Consider the following 13,276-nt stretch of genomic DNA (forward strand, 5'->3'; position numbering starts at 1 on the left):
TCTTGTTTGTGATTGGACAGAGCCCAAGTCAATCCAGATTGGTCAGTGATAGCCTACTATAGGAAGTAAACTCCCACGGATGCACTGACTGGCTGAGTGAATGTATTGTGGGGTCCTACTGGGCCTTTGTCCTTATTGAAAAGGCTATCAAGAGAACCTGGCTGCAGACAAGCTGATGTAAACCAGGGGTTCCCAGACCAGAACATTTAGTACCAGACCGTTAGGGAACCATGTGATTCTGTGAAAAAAGCTGGATAAAAATTATATAAGTTTATAGACTATTTTGAGGGTAAATACCTTGAACTTGGCAAAGTCTGTGCTACATTTTTCTCATCACTTCAACCTCTGTCTCTCTGGTCGGATATCTATTTATCCTGCTGAAATGTCAGTGTGTTTTCTGAAAGGTACTGTGTTGACCCTCAGGACCACCGCATTTATCAGTACGTTTGATTTTAACATTAAATTAAACGACTGAGTGTAAGTTTGAAGGCCTTGCTCATCGTGCTGAAATCACAGAGAATTAAAACCTGACTCAACCATTAGCTTCAAGTTTGGGTTTACTGTCTATTTCAGTGTCAGCAGTCTCAGCACTCCCTGCAAGCAGCAGGAAGCAGTTTCAGAGTAGCAGCAGCAGTTCACCCAAATTAAAAAAAACTACCAAACACCTTTAACTGTAGAGTATAGACACATAATGATTGCTTCCATTCATGGCAGGTCCTGCAGGAGGTCCTGGTCGTCCTTTAGATGGCTCTAGTTGTCATTGGGGTGGTTCTGGTGGTCCTACAGGGTTGTTCTGTTGGTAATTTGGGTGGTTCTAGTGGTCCTATAGGGGAGATTCTAGTGGTCCTACAGGGTAGGTTCTGTTGGTCATTTGGGTGGTTCTATTGGTCCTACAGGGGAGGTTCTAGTGGTCCTCCAGGGGGTTCTGCTGGTCATTAGGGTGGTTCTAGTGGTCCTACAGGGGAGGTTCTAGTGGTCCTACAAAATTGTTCTGCTGGTCACTCTGGAGGTTGGAGAGGTTTTAGTTGTACTAGTGGTCCTTACGAAGGTTCAGGTTTGTCACTGAAAAGATTCTAGGGGTCTCCCAAGAGTTTCTAGTGGCCACAGCAGATGTTTTAAGGGTGCTTTAGATGGTTCTAGTGACCCTTAAGATGTTGTTATCATTGGGTAATTTCTAGTGGATTCTGCTGGTCATGCTAGTGGATTTTGGAAGTCCCTTGGGGGTTCTAGTGATCCTTTAGGTGGTTGTACTGGTCACTGAGGAGATTCCGGAAGTTCTAGTGGTCATTGGGGAGGTTTTAGTGGAACAAGTGGTCCTTACAAAGGTTCAAGGTAGTTATTTCAACAATTCCCCTGGTTATAGTGGCCACTGAGGAGGATTAAAGGTTCCTTTATATGGTTCTAGAAGCCCTTCAGAGGCTTTATTTAATTGCTGTTGTTCTCTGGGTCCTTTGGGTGGTGCTAGTGATATCTTTATGTGGGGTTTTTAGCTTTGCTTGCCCAGCACCAAACAGACAAAGCTGGGAACTAGCTGAAGGAAGTGGGAAGTCTAGCAGCTGACATTTTTTACTACTTTAATTACTATATAAATAAAAGAAAATACATCTTACCCTCAACGTCAAGTTTAGCTGTAGTCACTGCAGAGCCGGCCATGAAGGTGTACTCAGCGCTGTCTCCAAAATGAACATTCCTGATGTTCAGAGTGTGAGTCAGCTGTTTGCAGCGAGCCTGGGATCTGTCTGTGGAGCGGATCTCAACGCCGTTCTTCAGCCATTTGTATGTGATTCCCTCGTAGTTGACGTGCACCTCAAATGTGACTGTGTCTTTCTCCTGAGCGTTCACGTGCTCCAGCATCTTCGTGATGAGGATCGCTGAAAACAAAAATAACTTCAGACTCATGACAATGTATCAGGAACTATTTGTATACTTTATTTAATCGTTCATCCTTTTTCGAGCAAACATATTCTCTGGCTTTCGCTCCGTAATTGTGAGGATTTGCTGCTTTTCTTTATCTTATTTAATATTAAACTGAAAATACTTGAGTTTAGGACTTATGGTCAGACAAAATAAGACATTTGAAGACGTGACCTTGGACTTCAGTAAATCATGATCAAAATTTTTCAAAATTACCTAAATTTACTTACTGAAAACACTAAAAGTCATCCAAATCAAGGTGTTTTGTATAGCAGTCAGAAATCCTTAATTGGTCTTGTAATTTAAATATTTCACAAATCCATTAATGATCAATTTAAGGTGTTAAAGTGAAAGGATTATGTGAGGGCTCTGAAATATTACAGTTGGAAATTAATGGCGTTTTAATTGATTCTTATTCGGTAGTAATAGGTTTACCCTGACATGGGCTAAATTAATTTAAGGGGCCCTAAAAACCTACTAACATAAACCAAAGTCCTGACTATAATAACATTAATAACATTAATAATTCCAACTAATGTGTATATTAACTTGAAATCTACTAAATTTAATTAAGAGATTTTGAACATTTTAAAGCCATTTATAAATTACTTTATATAAAAATCTGAAAATCAAAGGTGTTCTGATCTGAAACTTTAAATCTTTAAACTTTGATGCGTCCCTGTTGCCATCATTAACAGCAGCTAACGGGAGGAACTTACGGTGAACGGTTAGTGTTGCAGAGACTCTGTCGGTCCCGCAGACGAAGGTGTACTCTCCAGCGTCGTTCTTGCTGCAGGTGTTCATGATCGTCAACTGGTGATGTTTTCCCTGAACCACCATCCTGAACTTCTCGCTCATCTCGATCTCCACACCGTCCTTCAACCAGGTGGATGGTGCGTTGAAGTGAGAAACCTCACACTCGAACGTGGCCACCTGGGTCTCAGGGACCTCAACGTTTTTCAAGCTTTTGGTGACTCGCAGAGCTGAGGAATACATGTGAGGAGAGAATGTCAGTCTTAGTTTATTTAATCCCAACAATCAGCTTTACGGCTACATGTAGCTCATTCAAGTAGTTTAAATCAAGGCTCCACTGTTACTGTTAAATTTGAACTGGATCACAATCAAAACTAAAATAAGTTAGAGCTTACATTTTATTTTAGGGTTCTATTTAAATATTATCAGGATGCACCAAAAATATACTTGCACATTTAAACTCCAACCAAGTTTTAAGTATAAACTGTCACGGTAGATTGCAGCAAACCTTTGATAGTTAGAGAGTCAAAGGTGAAGTTCTGGCAGAAAAATAAGACATAAACCCACTGGAGTCAGAATAAATTACTAAAACCAGTTTTGCATTTCAAACAATTGTCATCATAAGCAGAACAATATAAAGTACACCCAAGCACTGAAGTGAGAGGAATTTTGAGGTTTAAAATGTACCAATAGGACAGTTTATTTTCTCAAGATTGAATGTTTATGGATGTTTCCAACAACATAAAAATAATCAAAGTTGTCTATGATCATCTTAAAGTCCTTTTCCAAATTATACAAATTATATATTAAATTCATTTTTCATTTTTTTTTTTTTTTTCATGAGAAGGTCAGCAAAGTGCCATAGCTTTAAGTGACATAAAACCTATTGGTCAGAAAACCACACAAATAACTAATACTGGGCAAGTATAACTATGAAGTTAAATTAAGTGTGTCTTAGTTTTGACAGTTAAATGAGTTAAGCACACATGGAGGAAATTCACTAGCACTGACACTAAAAACACAAGGTCTGTATTTTCAGATTTACATTTCAGACAATATTAGAATCTGTAACATATGGTCAGGCACCACCTGCGCTTTAGTTAGCCTCAAGTATTAGACTAGTTTTTGTCTGTGGCCCGTTACCTGACAAACAATATTGCAATTGACAAATATGAAAGCAATAAATAGTCCGATGCAGATAAATGTTCTGTCTTGGTTAAGTTCTTTGTAGTACCTAGTAGTACATGGTGGTGACATGTTAATGCTAGTATCCCCTCCACACAGTTTATTTTAATCCTCATCAGACATCCTCAGAAACGTGTCACACCACACCGACACTTACACTCGACGGTGAGGCGAGCGCTGCACTGCAGATGGCCCACCACGGCGGTGTACTCTCCCTCTTTGCTGTTGTCCACATTCTGGATAGTCAGTTTGTGGGTCTTCTTCTCACTGAACATCTTGTAGTGCTCATTCTGCTTCAGCTCAACGTTTTTGAACATCCATTTCAGGGGGATGTCGTCCTCAGAGATGCCAACCTCGAATACAGCAGTTGCTCCCAACAGTGATGTAACATCCTTTGGCTTCTTCAGGATCTTGATCACTGTGGGGAAAATATTTCACAATTAGAGAATTTGTTCTGTGACAACTACAAATCCAGTTTCTGGATAACGTTGGAATAGTACATCTTTTAATTCTTTATTTTTAGGAAGCTACTGCTCACATTTGGCTCAAGTTAAAGTTGTGTTGTTCTGTTTTTTGAAAAGTCAGTAGTTGCTTACTTTCAACGTTCAGCCTGGCGCTTGCAGACAGTTTCCCCAGTCTGAAAGAATAAACGGATTCGTCATGTGTGTTGCAGTTCTTGATCTTCAGGGTGTGGGCTGTGCCTTCAGTGATGATCTCATATTTATCACTGGGCTGGATTTCGACGCCATTCTTGACCCACTGCGATCCCTTCACGTCTTCGTGGGTCAGCTCCAGGTTGAAAACAGCGTCCTGTGTCTCGACCACATTTAGGTTTTTCAGGGTCTTCTTCACCTTCACAGCTGTTAAGACAAACATCATTACTCCAGGATTTGGCCCTCTGTTAGTGAATGCTTGAGATCAGTTGCTCTCAACCTGGTGCCACGAGAGGGTTTTATGTGTTCAGTACAGAGAGGTCCTAATATGCTAGGCTAATTAGCAGGGAGGAAACAGCCAGCCATCATCAAAGTAAGAAAAATACACCTTCCAGCTAGCCCAAAAGAGTCCTGTTTACACTTTCTGTATCTTGTTGGCTAGCAAGAGTAAGCTGGGTTTAGTTTCACAGCTGTTACAGGTACATGTACATGAAATCCAACTTCAGCGTCTCCTGGAACACATACTGTATCTGTCCTTATGTGCTTCATTTACAAAGGATTTAAGCAGGTTATGAAGAAATGTTTCTGTTTTTAAGATTAAACTTTAACATAATGTGGACTTACCCTCAACTTTCAGATTGGCTGAGGTCTTGGAGCTGGCGACCTGATATGTGTACTCTCCGATGTGGGTGCCTTTGGTGATGACGATGACGAGGCGTCTGACGGCACCCTTCACCTCACTCAGCACGTTCTCATTGAAGTCGATGGGCTCGCCATCTTTGAGCCACTTGCCCTCTGAGGACGGGTTGGCTACTTCACACTCCAGCACAGCGGTCTGGGAGTCAGCCACCACCAAATCACGCAGAGGCTTCTTGATAGCACCACCTGGTGACAGAAGATGGATCCAGTCTGTTAATGCTTGGTCCAGTCAAAGCTACAATATGTTAACTTGGATCAGAAATCTCTAGAGCTGCTGATAAATGTAGTCTGGCATACCTGACACAGTGAGCTTAGCGCTGCACCTCTTCTCACCAGCGGCGAACATGTACTCGCCCTCCTCATCCTTCATTATGTCCATGACCATCAGGGTGTGGTGCTTGTTCTTGGACTCCATCTTGTACTTGCTACTGTGTTTCAGCGGCTCATTCTTGAAAGTCCAGAAGGCGATGATGCCCGGGTGAGAAAGCTCGACTTCGAATTTAATGTGCTCAGACTCAGAGCACTCATTGTCCTTCATTGGGGTCACAATCTCGACAGCTGTTGAGATGAAAAAAGGTTGTGGAGTTAACCAGTGATCCACTGTTCATCGTTCACATTGATCAGCATCGATCAATGATCAATTATTGTACTTAAGCCATGTAACATTGTGCCTCTCTTTCACAGAAAATGTGGATATGTTAAGTGAGCAGCAGATGGAGCTGTTTCAGTCAGATCAGCTGTTTATTCCAGGTAGCAGTAGAAAAAGCTCCAGTACATGCATGTGATTGGTCATGTTAAAGCCAACAGGCTAATATGGTGTTTTCATGTAATTTCCTTCAGAATGACATGCATTTCCCAATACTGTGCCTTTAATAAAACTCCACTCTCTGTAAAGTACAACGGGCATCAAATATTATTCAAAACACATAGAATCTGTACTATGTGCCCCATATAAACTGCTGGCATAGCTAACATGCTATGCCATGTTAGCTATGCCAGCTAACATGGCATAGCCATGTACATGTACATGTTTGTACAAAGCGTAATAATGTAAAAACTACAATAGTAAGAATCCTGGTAACAAGTAATTGTCTTCGTAAGTTAACACATGTTTATACCTCAGTCTTCTCTTCTACAACTTACTCTGAACAGACAATTTGCAGCTGGTGTCAGCTCGGCCAACCACCAGCTTGTAGTGTCCCTCATCGGAGGCATATGTCCTGGTGAAGACAAGACGCTGCTTGGCTCCCTTTGCCACTATGTGGACTCGGTCACTGGAGGTCAGCAGTTTGTCGTTGTGATACCATTTGACTGAGCTGATGTCCTGAGCGGAGATCTTGGCCTCCAGAACAGCCTTGGTGCCCTCAACAGCACTTATATCCTTCAGTGGGGTCAGGATGCCAATAACTGCAACACGAGACCAGATGTTTAGTTCGTAATGCTTTACTTTGGAATTCTAAATCCTGAGAAAGTTGGATAGAAAAGCAATATGTGACTTACTCTGTACGGTCAGCTTTGCCGAGGTTGAGATCTCCTGAGCAGGAACCTCAAAGGAGTACATTCCCAAGTCATCCTTGTTGGTGTCTTCAATCAGGAGTTTGTGAATATGTTTGTCAATTACAATGTGCACACGGCTTGAGGCAGTGACGGGCTGTCCGTTCTTCATCCAGGTTCCTTCAACGTTCTCCTGGGAGAACTTGACTTCCAGCTGAGCAATGTCACCCTCACAGACGGTCAGGTCGGTCAGAGGCTGCATCAAAGTCACGGGACGCACTGAAAGATCAAGAAAAATGTGTAAAGCACCAGATACAACCAGGTTTTAAATCTGACAGTCTGATTCTAATCCTCTTATGGCTCTTACAGGCTGCAAAATTCCATTCATCCCAAAATGTTTACTTGTTGGGACTGAATAAAAAAAAAAGATGACTCTTACTAATGTTAGAGCCTTTAGAGCCTGTATACTACAGGAAAGCTCGTGACATTGCCAACATCTTAAGGATTCATCCTCTGGGGAGTAGAAATGTGCTCAGTAACATTCATGAGAATATTGGCCTATTGTTGGCACTACTGTAAGTCCAGAGGGTCACTTAAATTATTAGGATTAACCTTCTGGGGACCATTATTATATATATCAAACTTGATGGGAATTTGACCAAGATTTTTCAGAATAACATCACAATTCAACAAAGACTTGGATGGACTGACAGATTTTGGTTCAGCTGGGATATCAGAATAAAAATATTAAACTAAAAACTTGCACTTTGTTCATAACTCACATTTCATCTTCAGTGAAGCACTTGTCTGGAACTCGCCCACTTTGAAGCTATATTTTCCCTGGTCCTCCTTCTTGACATCCTTGACGGATAGGCTGTGTCGTCCACGACGGGAGGAAATGACGTATTTACTGCTGGGAGAGAGCTGCTTTTCTCCGAAGAACCAGCTGCCCTCAGCATCCTCACGAGTCACAACGCACTCAAACTCTCCAGAGTACGTCTCCGGTACCTCTGTGCTCTCCAGCTGCTGCAGGATCTCCAGTGGGGCTCCTGTTGATTACATAACACAGATGGAATATTGACAGTTTTGGTTTATAATCAGTTCAGTAGTGTTTTCCTTTTGATACCAGAAACCATAATAGCAAACTGAGGCATCAGGGAACCACAAATTCCATTGGCTTTACAAGGACAGTTGCATCTAGTAATTATTTTTTAATGTGGAATCTCTTTCATAATCATTATAATTATATGAAAACTTAAGTTATGTGTAAGTGATGTGTAATTTGATGCTCTGGATATGACAAACATACTGGACTAGAGACAAGAAAGACAAAAGAAGTAGTCAAGGTATGGTACCATACACCACCAGTGTGTGTCGCTCTTTGTTGATTAAAACATGGCACATTTTTTCTTGCAGGATTTAATGTAATTGTAATGGAGAAATGTACCTAAATAGTGTCCACAGTCAAATATTGTTCCTAAACATAATTTTATAATAGATCAAATAGACCAAAGCTCAGAATCAGTGTTCAGATATGTCAGTAGATGTGGTTGAATGGCAGGAACTACCAGCTTTAAGAAACATTATCTCTGAAGGAAAAATAAATGTCCCAGTAATCTCAACTTTGTGTGCAGCCGGTTGTCCAACTCACCTTCAACATTAAGCTTGGCGGTTGTCCTGACGTGATCCTCATCTACAACCTCGCAGGTGTATTCTGCATCATCCTTCATGTCAACCAACAGCACAGACAGGAAGTGAACCTTCCTGTCAGAGTGCATCCTGTATTTGTCTCCAGAGAAGATCTCCACATTATTCTTCAGCCATTTGACCTTGACGAAAGGCTCGCTGGTTTCACATTCAAAGGTAGCCATGGTTTCCTTCTCCTTGGCATTGATCTCTTCCAGTTTCTGGGTGAAGGTGATGACTTGTTTTGCTGCAAAAATGATAACAGAAATTTTGTGAGAAAATTCACATTTCAAATGCACACGTATATTTTTGCCAATCCAGAGCTGTGTTACCTTGCACCAGCAGGAAAGCATGGCTGGAAGTCTCTCCAGCCTTGTTCACAGCTTTAACCATGATGCTAGCAGAATCCTCAGCTCTGACATCTCTGATCACCAGTTCACACACATGATCTTCAGGCCAGAACCAGTAAATACGTTCGGACTTCTCCAGCTGAACACCGTTCTTGAACCACTGACACTCAGGGTCTGGTCTGCCGACGACTCGGGCTCTGAATTTTACTTCTTCACCCTGTGCAACTGTTTGGCTGGTAATACGCTCCAGGATCTTCGGAGCTTCCATGCTGGCTGAGAGCTTAACCCTTTCTGGTTTGAGTGGTTTAGCAGTAAGTTTGAGGCGCTCCTCCTCCTTCTTTCTCTCAGCCTCCTCCCTCAACTTAGCGTGGTGAAGCAGTTCGTCCTTTGTCTTCTTCAGTAGATCCTCGTAGGAGTCATCCCTCTTGCGTGACTTGAGCTCCACTGCAGTGATGGACTCGTAATAGCCTTCCTCTGTCCTGCGCTTAAACTTGCTCCTCAGCTCTTCTGACTCCTCTCTGGCTTTCTCATGGACGATTCTATGGACCTTCTTGAGCTTGACCACCTCTTTCAGATGAGTTTCGTCTGTGGGTTTCTCAACCATCACCACCTCAAATGGTGTTTTTCCAAGTTCAGGTATGGCCTCAGCTGCCTTTGCCTCGGGAGCCCTACGAAGATGAGTTCTGAAGTCTTCTTTCTGCTGAATCTCCAGCTTCACAGTGTGCTCGGCTGAGCCCAGGTTATTGTCTGCAACCACTCTGACCTCTCCTGAATCATAGGACTTGATGTCGAGAACCTCCAGATAGTAAATACCATCATACCGAAGTCTGTATCTCTTGCTTTTGCGGATAAGTTGTCCGTTGATGTACCAGTTAACCTTGGGTGATGGATAACCGGTCACTCTGCAGCGGAATCGGGCTGTTTCACCCTCCAAAACTCTGACTGGTTCAGGCAGAAGTACAATCTCAGGTTTCATTTTCTCACTCTCCTCCTCAGCAGTGACTCCGTAGGGTCCACCCTCATGTGCCATGCGCTCCATCTCATCAATTCTGTGTGCTCCTTTTCTGCCTTCAGGAAGCTGAGATTCCTCAACAAGACCCTTCTCATCCTTGACAATCAGGGTAGCTGAGGTTTGGTCGACTCCGTACTTGTTAGTAGCTCTGCAGGTGATGACACCGCTATCTCTAGCGTAAGCAGCATCATAGTCAAGACTGCAGTAGCCGAATTCATTGACCATGCGCAACCTGTTAGCAGCTGCCAGAGGTTTGCCATCATGCAGCCACTCCACTACCATAGTGGGGTCACCGATAGGGGTCAGTCTGCATTCGAAATGAGCTGGACCGAAACGCTTCATTCGGACAGAGGTCAGCTTCTTCTTGAACTGTGGTTTCTGCTGCTTCTCTTTGTCATAAAGGTCTCCCTCCTCCCACTGCTCTTGCCCATAACGGAGATGAAGAGGCTCCACCTCCGGAGGGGCGATCTCTTTGGCTTTGTAGGTTCCTTTGGGAATAATAAGCTTCCTCTCTGGTTCAGGCTCAACATGGTCCACCTCAATATTGACTCTGCAGCGGGTGGTGTCCCTGCCAGCCTTGTTAATGGCTGTAGCTGTGTACCAGGCGCTGTCTGAGCCAATTGATGAGGGAATCTGGAATTTGGCCTCTCCCCTGGTTCCTTCAATCCTGGAAAATTGATTTCTCTTATTTAAAAACCTTTCATATTTAACAGTTATTTTTCATCTTTTGTGTAATATGCAGAGATATATCAATATATTCTTACTCTAGTTTTTCTTTTTCTTCTTACTGAATATAATAATAAACTTTAATAATAATAAACTTTACTTGTATAGCACCTTTTATACATAAAATGCAGCAAAGTTCTTTACACATGAAGCATTAAAACAAGCAAACATGACAAGAACAAATAAATACATCAGCTTAGATGGAAATAAATTAGAACAAATTAGTAGAAATAAATATATACATATAATGTACTTACATATACAGACACAAAAACTCTTACTCTGTTTGCCAGTTTATGAATACTCTTAATACAGGTGCTATAAAACATACCTGATGTTTGGGTGCTTGTGTGGTGTGATAATGTCACTGTTTTTCAGCCAGACAATGTCAGGCAGGGGGTTTCCAATGGCTTTGACAGCCAGTTCAACCAGAGTGCCCTGCTTTACACTGATGTTCCTCAGCTTCTCAATGAACTGGGGACGCACCAAGGTTTCCTTAGCTGGAAAAGAAAAGAAAAATACCCAAAAACTTAAAGCCATCAAGTGTGCACAGGTGTCCTCTTCTAATAACAGATCAAACAGTGTTCATACAATGTTCAAGGTGAGCTGCAATCTTACCATCAACGGTGAGAGTGACGGAGATGGACGATCGGCCAGCTCTGTTCTGAGCCACGACTGTCCACTCTCCTGAGTCATGTGGCATGGCCGGCACAATAATCAGGGACTGAGTACCGTCCTCCTTAACCACTATCTTGTGGGTATAGTCACTAACCACTTGTTGTCCTGAGGAAGGGGAGAATAGATTGATTATTTTGAGACTTATCATATTCAGTAACCTCCTTTATGCAGATTTAATCTTTTTTTACTTACCGTTATGGAACCAGTATGTGTCAGGCATTGGTCTGCCAACGACCTTCAGGTCGAACCTGGCAGTTTGCCCCTCAGAGCATTTACATGAGGAAGGCTTCATGACAAACACAGGTTTGTAGAGTCTTTCCAGCTGAGCTTCGTCTGTCTCATCCAGCCGGCGGGCAGGAGAACGTCCGGGAGAACGGCTGGAAGAACGGCCAGGAGAGCGGCTCAGAGAACGAGGAGATGTGGACCTGAGAACGTAGAAAAGTCATCAATACACAGGTGTTTACAGTTTTGCGGAAGATCTATTTCTCAGTCCTTTGAATACATTAAAACTTACCTTATCCTCTGTACTGCTGGCTGCGGTGTGTATCTCTGAGGTGCTGCAGCTTCAGAAGACTCCACATAGAGCTTCCCAGAGCTGACGGCATTTCCCTTCATGTTGGCAGCAAAGGCGGTATAGACACCTTCATCCTCTGGCAGAACCACAGGAAGACGAAGGCTGGCTCGTCCATCCTGAAGAACCTCCATCTGGTAATGGTCACCGGGCCTGATCCGCTGGCCGTCTTTGAACCAAGCAATCTGGAAGAAGAAAAAATGTCATTGGAGGGCCACTTTGGATCTAGATGTATTATTATGCTATTACTATTTTACAGTTTTCAGTTGAGCTTTCCATCTCAGTTTAATAGAAAGACAATTCAAAGAGACAATTTATATTAAATAATTCAGTACCTTGGGAAGTGGCATGCCAGCCATCTTGCAGTGGAAAGTGACACCCATTCCCTCCATGATCCTGTAGTTTTTGACAGGAGTGTCAAAGGCGGGCTGCATGGCCTCAGTGGGGGCGGCAGTCACCATCAGCTCTCCATCCTCGGTCACTATCTCTCTGTAGGTAATCTTCATGATGCGGAGCTCGAACTCCTGGATGATCCTCTGCTCGATGGCAGAAAGATGGAATTCCTGCAGATGAGACAAGACACAAATTTGAATGTTCTCCAAGAGTTCATCAACATCATTTCATTTTGACAAATTGATCACCATTGGTTGATTATTACAATATTAGCACATATCAGTTGCCAAGCATACCCGGTGTTAGGGAGAGGAAGGGAAGTACTTTTCTGAGGTATGAGAATAATTAGGGATATTTCTAGTGTTTGACCGTCATGATTTTCACTGTACTCTAATCACAGGTTTTTCGAAGTGTCCGTTTCTTTCTACCTAGCAGGGTAGGCTTTGCTCTGTGGTAGCAGAAATCTAAAAGGTTCTAGCAGGGCTGGATTATCATCCAGGCAAAGTGGACTGCTCCTAAAACCCCGGGATTACAAGGTGTCTGAATTGTGGCAATCTGACTAATTGCACATTTGTTTGTGTGTATGCACGACTAAACTACAGTATGACTTAAAATCAGAAGAGGTCCTGCAATAGCACCTAATTTTAATACCTTGTCTTGTAAATGGGTCCAGGGTCAAAAAAAACCTTCAAATAGTTTAAGTTTAGATTGTACTAAACATCATGCATATTCCTGTATACAACTGTTAAATTTGTTTACTGTAATGTATAGAGAGATACTGGTGGTGTTGGTGGTGTCTTTAGTTTGCTCCAGGGGTCCTCTAGTGGATAAATCTAGCCATGAGTTTGAGACATGCACATTTCCAGATTTCCCCAACATACTTCATCCATCATCATCGATCATGATGAATAATGCTCCTACCTGTCCGGAAATAATGGTAGTGGTCATCTGTTCCATTGTCGTAACAACGACAGGGGGAATGTCTCCCACATGGGGCTCTTGCACCATGGCTGTCACTTCAGTCTTAGCTTCCAGTTTCTTCATGTAGAGTTCATATTCCTCTGTTAGCAAAACAATGCATATACAGGTACATGAGCTCAGTGTCTGACATACCCTGACACCAGATCTTTTTATTACATCTCTATAATCTTGATCAATGACT

At 42.6% G+C, this 13,276-nt stretch overlaps 1 protein-coding gene across 1 annotated transcript in view; it reads right to left on the bottom strand.

The window, feature by feature from the left end:
* The window catches only part of LOC137192195 (titin-like), a 213,923-nt gene that overhangs the window by 176,364 nt on the left and 24,283 nt on the right, over positions 1 to 13,276 (bottom strand). The window contains exons 16-32 of the mRNA XM_067602711.1: positions 13,036 to 13,175; positions 12,057 to 12,284; positions 11,665 to 11,906; positions 11,343 to 11,575; positions 11,091 to 11,255; positions 10,804 to 10,972; positions 8,717 to 10,413; positions 8,350 to 8,631; positions 7,481 to 7,747; positions 6,705 to 6,977; positions 6,348 to 6,611; positions 5,502 to 5,762; positions 5,130 to 5,390; positions 4,449 to 4,712; positions 4,010 to 4,270; positions 2,634 to 2,897; positions 1,611 to 1,871 (exon numbers count right to left, since the gene is read on the bottom strand). Coding sequence (XP_067458812.1) covers positions 1,611 to 1,871; positions 2,634 to 2,897; positions 4,010 to 4,270; positions 4,449 to 4,712; positions 5,130 to 5,390; positions 5,502 to 5,762; positions 6,348 to 6,611; positions 6,705 to 6,977; positions 7,481 to 7,747; positions 8,350 to 8,631; positions 8,717 to 10,413; positions 10,804 to 10,972; positions 11,091 to 11,255; positions 11,343 to 11,575; positions 11,665 to 11,906; positions 12,057 to 12,284; positions 13,036 to 13,175 — 5,532 coding nt within the window. The remainder of the gene's footprint in view (positions 1 to 1,610; positions 1,872 to 2,633; positions 2,898 to 4,009; positions 4,271 to 4,448; positions 4,713 to 5,129; positions 5,391 to 5,501; positions 5,763 to 6,347; positions 6,612 to 6,704; positions 6,978 to 7,480; positions 7,748 to 8,349; positions 8,632 to 8,716; positions 10,414 to 10,803; positions 10,973 to 11,090; positions 11,256 to 11,342; positions 11,576 to 11,664; positions 11,907 to 12,056; positions 12,285 to 13,035; positions 13,176 to 13,276) is intronic.

This window comes from Thunnus thynnus, chromosome 11, assembly GCF_963924715.1.
Source record: "Thunnus thynnus chromosome 11, fThuThy2.1, whole genome shotgun sequence".
NCBI lineage: Eukaryota > Metazoa > Chordata > Actinopteri > Scombriformes > Scombridae > Thunnus > Thunnus thynnus.